The sequence below is a fragment of the Palaemon carinicauda genome, chromosome 25, assembly GCF_036898095.1.
Source record: "Palaemon carinicauda isolate YSFRI2023 chromosome 25, ASM3689809v2, whole genome shotgun sequence".
In the NCBI taxonomy this organism is placed as follows: domain Eukaryota; kingdom Metazoa; phylum Arthropoda; class Malacostraca; order Decapoda; family Palaemonidae; genus Palaemon; species Palaemon carinicauda.
This window is the reverse complement of record NC_090749.1, coordinates 39,034,591-39,042,090: the sequence shown is the minus strand read 5'-3', so window position 1 is coordinate 39,042,090 and position 7,500 is coordinate 39,034,591. Positions and strand designations below refer to the sequence as shown.

The 7,500-nt window shown below is 32.8% G+C and overlaps 1 protein-coding gene across 1 annotated transcript in view; it reads left to right on the top strand.

Annotated features, from left to right (window-relative positions):
- Nucleotides 1–4,267, top strand: part of LOC137618990 (uncharacterized) — a 4,481-nt gene extending 214 nt beyond the window's left edge. The window contains exons 1-3 of the mRNA XM_068349191.1: nucleotides 1–1,592; nucleotides 1,995–2,226; nucleotides 3,690–4,267. The exon at nucleotides 1–1,592 is cut by the window's left edge and continues 214 nt beyond it. Of these exons, the coding sequence (XP_068205292.1) occupies nucleotides 1–1,592; nucleotides 1,995–2,226; nucleotides 3,690–4,267 (2,402 nt within the window). The remainder of the gene's footprint in view (nucleotides 1,593–1,994; nucleotides 2,227–3,689) is intronic.
- Nucleotides 4,268–7,500: the final 3,233 nt, after the last annotated feature.

Below are 7,500 nucleotides of genomic sequence, written 5' to 3'. Positions count from 1 at the left end.
TATGTTTTGTGTGTGCATCAAATAAACATTTTAGTATAGATTGGGAAAAACAAATTTTTGGAAACGGATGCAGATTAAAACATCGTGTATTATGTGATAAACAACAAACCAGCGAACCAAGTAAATCAACAAATAAATCAGCAAATAAACCTAATAATAATGGTGTGCAGGTTGGATTACTTTCCTTAAGTGGTCAGGGTCAGAAACCCAAGCAGAGGTCAATTTTACCAACAGCAACAATTGTGTTAAAAGGTAAAGGAAGACATTTGGTACGCCTTCGTGGATTATTGGACACTTGTGCAGAACGAACCTTTATCAGGAGGTCAGCACTTAAGGACGTACAGTATAGATCTAAAGGCACGGAAAAAATTACCTTAAGGGGTTATTTGTCAAGCAAACCTGTGAATAAGTATGAGACGGTTAGTGTTTCCATACCTTATAAGGGTAGATTGATTATTATGGATTGTATTGTGGTAGATGAGTTACCAGAGTATACTAAGAAATTCAACGTTAAACGAAATTTGAAAACGTTGTGTAAAACCAAAATTTGTCTAGCGGACAAGGATTTCGATCTGCCTGTGGACAAACAAGCACCCATTGATATGTTGGTAGGCGTTGATAGTGTCTATAACATATTACACCCCGGATTCAGGAAGGCTGGAAAATTGATATTGTTACCTACCATATTTGGATATGTTGTGACATGGTCCTGTAATGCCCCTCCAGTGCAGGAAACCCAGGTAACTGTGTTAAAGCTAGCAACTAAAGAGGAAGTAATTGAAGCTACTCATAAATTTGATAGTGATATAAAGAATGATTTGGATATTTTGTGGAATTTAGATAAAGTGGGTATTGACGGCAATGAATTGAAAGAACATGATCGAAAGGTTCTTGAAGACTTTGAAAGTACCATTGTATATTCTGAAATGGAGAAGCAGTATTTTGTGGCCTTACCATGGAAGTCTAATAAGTCAAGGCTTCCATCCAATTTTGGTAGGGCGTTGGGCCGGGTTAAGCAACAGTGTGCAAAATTTCAGAAGGATGAAGCCTACCTGAACCACTATCAGAAAATCCTGAAGGATCAGGAGGATAGGGGGTTTATTGAAAGGGTAGATAAAAACAATGTGGTTGAAAATTGTCATTATCTAGCACATCATAGTGTGGATAGGGGGTTTATTGAAAGGGTAGATAAAAACAATGTGGTTGAAAATTGTCATTATCTAGCACATCATAGTGTACAGAAAGATAGTGCCACCACTCCAATCAGAATAGTTTTTGACTGTTCCTGGAGACAAGATAGAAATGGATTGAGCCTTAACGACTGTCTGTGGACTGGACCACATATTACGACAGATTTGCTCAAGGTCTTATTGCAGTTCAGAACTAACAACTACGCCTGTATTAGTGATATAGAAAAAGCGTTTCTCATGGTGAAATTGAGAGAAGACCGCAATTACACACGGTTTTTATGGTTGCAAGACTCAACGGATCCCAATAGCGAATTAATGATATATAGGTTTAGGGTGGTATCGTTTGGGGCTACGTGTTCTCCGTTTCTGTTGAATGCCACTATTAAATCACATCTGGCAACTGTAAGAAAAAATACGAGTTGTACTGAAATGGTGGATATGATGAGAAGGGGATTATATGTGGACAACCTTCAATTTACCTCCAATAATGAAGGAGAATTAATAAACTTATTTTTTGGCGCAAACAAAATATTTGCACAGGCGCACTTGTATTTAAGGGAATGGACTAGTAATACTGATCTTTTAAATACTATTGCGGGTGATTATCGTATAAAATCAGAAGAGAAGCAAACCTATAAAGTCTTAGGCCTAAATTGGAACATCTCTAATGATAAATTAACAATGGCACCTAATCATCTTAAGACCGGTCAAACAAAACGTGAAATTCTGAGTGCAATTGCCCAAATTTATGATCCTTTAGAAATGCTTATCCCTATTACGATACGAGCTAGAATATTTTTACAGGATTTGTGGAAACAGCAGTTGAAATTGGATGATCTACTTTCAGTTCCTTTATTAGAACAGTGGAATGAATTGTCCAAAGACTTAGAGAAAAGTCTCAGTATTTCCTTCTCCAGAGGCACTAATTTGGAGAAAACGGATTATCTCCGCATTTTCTGTGATGCTAGCATAACAGCTTATGGTTGTGTGGCCTATCGAGCAAGTGGTAAAACTTCGTCTCTGATTATGGCAAAGGGTAGAGTAGCACCCATTAAAGAGTTGACTGTACCTAAATTAGAATTAATGGCTTTGTTGTTAGGTGCAAGATTGTGTGAATTTATAGTTGAAACTTTTGAAGAAAATAAATTTGAGAAAATAATAATTTGGTCTGATTGTAAAGTTGCCCTGGGATGGTTAGTGACAAAGAATAATTTGCCAGTATTTGTGAAAAATAGTGTATTGGAAATTAACTCTATAACTACGGGGATCGTCTTTTCTTACGTCCCATCTTCAGAAAACCCTACCGACTGGATTACTAGAGGAAAAAGGACAGAATAAGTAAGAAATAACTCCTTTTGGTGGGAGGGACCTCCCTGGTTAAAATCAGAAAACCACACCTATCCTATTGACAGGACATGGGTGAAAGAAGCACAAGCACAGGGTGAAGTTATTCAAGTCCATCTTGTAGGGAACAGTGAAGAAACCCATCTGCTGAACTGGGAAAGATTTAGCAGAGTGGATAAATTTTGTAAAACTATAGCTTGGATTAGGCGATTTATTCACAATTGCAAATCAACTGGCTGTAGAAAAGTTTAACGCTGGAAGAACTTCAACAAGCTAAAGATAAAATGATTATCCTCTTACAAAAGGAATACTTTCCGGTTGAATATAAAGCTTTGGAAAAAGGGGGTAAAGTTTCAAAATTGACCTTATTAGTACAATTGAATCTCTTCTCGGAAGAAGGAATTATAAGATGCAGAGGAAGATTGGAACATGTCGCACAGGCGGCGGAAATAAAATTCCCAATCTTACTGCCGAAAAGTTGTTTTCTCACAAAATTGATAGTAAGGGAGCAACACTGTTTACAAGCTCACATGGGAGTAAATGCAACCGTGGCAAGTGTGAGACAGGAATATTGGGTCTCACAGCTTCGCCAATTATCCAAAAGTGTAATTCATCATTGTGTAATCTGTAAGAAAACACAAGGGAGACCCTACCGTGTAAATATTGCTCCACCATTGCCAGAATTTCGGGTACAGAGAAAACAACCCTTTAGCGTTACGGGGGTAGATTATACAGGAGTGTTGTTAACTAAGGAGAAACAGCAAATTCCTGAAAAAGCCTATATTGTGTTGTTTACTTGTCCAGTTACTAGAGGAATCCATATCGAATTAGTAAAAGATCTGTCCTGCGATTCGTTTCTTATGGTGTTTCGAAAGTTTTGTAGCCGTCGGGGATTTCCTTATTTAATGCTAAGTTATAATGCTACTACCTTTGTATTGACTTCAGTTTATTTGAAAAACATGGCAGAAAGTTCCTTAGTACAAGAACACCTGAATGCTATCGAATGTAAATGGAAGTTCATGCTAGCCAGAGCACCTTAGTTTGGAGCTATATGGGAAAGATTGATTGGTCTTTTGAAAAAATGTCTAAAGAAAGTAGTAGGTCAGGCCTTTCTCAGCTTTAGTGAACTTTCCTGTGTTGTGACTGAACTTGAAGCAATTATTAATGACAGACCCTTAAGTTATACTTTGGGAGATCTTGACCAGTTGGATATTCTGACGCCCAATCATTTGAATTTAGGACGTAGATTAAGATCTTTCCATAGGGAAGTCATAGATTGGAAAGATGAAACTAAGGACCCTCTGTATGGTAGAAATAAGGATGTTGGAAAGCGATTTTTGTACATTACAAAAAAATGTGATGACCTGTGGAAAAGTTGGGAGAGAGAATATTTAACTTCTTTCAGAGAAACTCATCGGGTAGGAATCAGACACGAATCTTGGCCCAAAATGGGAGATGTTGTGTTGATATACGATGAAGGACCGAGAAGTCGTTGGAAGCTTGGTCAAATTGTCAAATTACACGTGGGACCGGATGATGTCTTGCTAGTGGTTACTTTAAAAACCCCACAAGGTCAAGTAATGAGACCTGTTGTCAAGCTATATCCTTTGGAATTATGGCAAGAGACTGATGTTGTCATATCTGAGAAAACTGATAACAAAAGCACCCGACCGAGCAGGAAAACAGCACAGACGGTTACTGAGGCGAGGAGAGCCCTCATTCAAGCGGAATAATTATAACTGTAAATATTGTTTCTGTTTGCTGGGAGTGTATCGTGACTTACGATGAAATCACGTTAGTGTATATATAAAGACCAGTAAACAGTCATTTATCTTTTATTTTGTATGGGAAATATTATAAACATTATGCAATGTGAGATGCGTAGAAAATTATAATTGTTGTATTGAATTATTTTGTAATAATATATTTCTTTTTGTCGAAGTTTTTGGAAGGCAAAATATATTAAATAGTTGTTTGACTCTAAGCAATCGTTAACGAGTTGTTAGTGTTTGTTTTGACGAATGCGGGTCGCGCATACGTGGATCTTCAGTCGTCTTTGAGTAATATAACTCAGAAGGAGTTAGTACCGGCTCACGTACGTGACAGTGAGGTTTATAGTTACCTTACGGTATCTCAGGGGAGGGAAGGAATTAACACACCCACGAGAGGAGTTCTTATCATCATGGATTAAAAACTAAGTCAAGGTTTTATCAGTGTTTTGTTGTTAGTGATATTGAAGGGCATGCATGCACGTTAGATATCGTTACTGACAGACATTTGTAAAATAGGACTGTACTTTGGGTTGCCGGATAGGAAATGTTACAATTAATAGTTAAGGTTAGTAATAAATGTGAATATTTTTTATTCCTGGTCAAATAATGATTTAAACAACGCAATGTCTCGATTTATTGAATGATAGGAACAGAAAAGAATCCTTGAAAATCTGTTAAAGAACCTGGTAATATGCAAACCAAATTAGGGTAAGTTTAGGTTTTCATATTTATTGAAGATTCTATACGTTTACTATTTTGGATTCTTTAGAGTAAATATAGTGCCTACCTGGCTATTTTGGGAGGGCTAAATGCACTTATAGAATCGGCACTAGTGCCTATTACAGCAATTAAGGCAACGTAGAACTAACTGCTATTATATTTAGACTTTTTATTCATGGTATCCTGTCACTAATTGGCCAATTCTGTTGAATTAGATGATATTATTGATTTGTGTTGGCCCGAGTGGAGAAAAATATTGAACCAATATGAATTCGGAATTTTCTGTTCTTAATTTCTTTTGGAATTTGGGATTTAGGATTGTTGCATGGACAGATATTATATATATATATATATATATATATATATATATATATATATATATATATGTATATATATTTATGTACATATAAATATTATATAAATATATATATATATATATATATATATATATGTATATTCATAAATATATATATATATATATATATATATATATATGTATATACATATATATATATATATATATATATATATATATAATGTATGTATATATATACTGTATATTTATATGTATATATATATATATATATATATATATATATATATATATATATATATATATATATATATATATATATACATACATATGTTTGTGTATAAGTAAATAAATATATATATATATATATATATATATATATATATATATATATATATATATATATATATATATACATATTTATATATGTATAGTATATTAATGTTTTTTTCATTTATTTTCAGTTACGCTTAGATCTCACATACACATAAATTTATTGTTTTGGATTTCTTTCTCTCTGTTCTCATATTGTGGTAAGGAATAATTTCCTTATATATGTGTTTTTTTTTTACTAATTATCATAATGGCTTTAGATTCTACAAGTATTATTATCATTAGCATTATCATTTATTATTATTATTATTATTATTATTATTATTATTGTTGTTGTTGTTTGAAAGATTCACATAATCCTTCTAATTTGATGATGATGATGATGATGATGATGATTATTATTATTATTATTATTTATATTATTATTATTATTATTATTATTATTTATATTATTATTATTATTATTATTATTATTATTATTATTTATTTATTCATGATAATAATAATTATTATTATTATCATTATTATTGTTATTATTATTATTATTATTATCATCTATATGATAATACGATAGCATGTGTTGTTTTTTTTTGTCACGTTTTAAAGAAAACGGAAATAATTTCATGGTATACTCTTATAAGTTCACATTAGACTTAGATTACTTAACCAAAGCTCATCTTATATAGTTTTCCCATTTTGTCTTTAGCACCTTTTTTTTTAATATTAGACTAAAAATTGAGTTCTATCAAATTCCCTAACCTAGATGATAAAATTAATCTCGGGCCTTTTCGTTTAACGACTAATCTGTTCTTATTGTGAAAGATTTCTCATAATTCTGATCACCCTTTGCTTCAAATCTTCCTAGACATTACTCAATTTCCCGTCCGCCTATCATATTCAATGACCCTTAATAAAGCTCAAGGACAGACTTTCTATAAGGTTGGGATCTACCTACCTTGCTTTACTCATGGGCAACTTTATGTAGCATTCTCAAGAGCAAGGTGTATGGACAGTGTAAGAGTGAAAATTTGTCCTCAGAATACTTCTACTCATAGCCAGAGAAGAGGAACTACCTTCAATAGAAATATTGCGTATAAAGAAGTTTTGTAAATTGTTTCATGTATTGCTCATTACTTAAAGTAAATATAAAAGTCAAATCTCATCACATATTACTCAAACATGAATAGGTTAGAAACAAGATAATTAGTATTGAAAATATCATTTCGTTTAATTTACACGGGTTCCGCTAGTTATTATTATTATTATTATTATTATTATTATTATTATTATTATTATTATTATTATTATCATTAGTGATGTTGTTTGAGAGAACTTTATGAAAAAGTCTTCTTCATAATATTGATACATTTTGATGGTTTTTGGGTGAATTTCATTTTAATGATGATGTTAATAATAAACGTTCAAGAAATAATTTCCCTTTGAATAACTTCACTTACTAGTTCACATTTAACAACTTTAAAGAAATTACAGTCTCATGAACACGTCTTCGGACATTCCCAACATATTTAACTTACTTTTTCAAGCCAACGCCTTTAATAAGACCACTAGCTCCTTTAGGTAAGGTTACACGGTTTACACACCTTTACTCAACTTGTTCATTAATCAACAGTTTGAAGCCTTTCACCTACTTGTCTGGGGGAAAACACAATTGGTCAATACGACCTCTGGCCTTCCCTAAAGCAACGTTGCTCTTTGTTGCACTGACGGTACTTTTTCTTATCAAGGGTTTGGTTGTTCTTATCATCATTTCCAGAAGTTCCATATTTAAGAAAAATAATATGGTTATTATTATTATTATTATTATTAT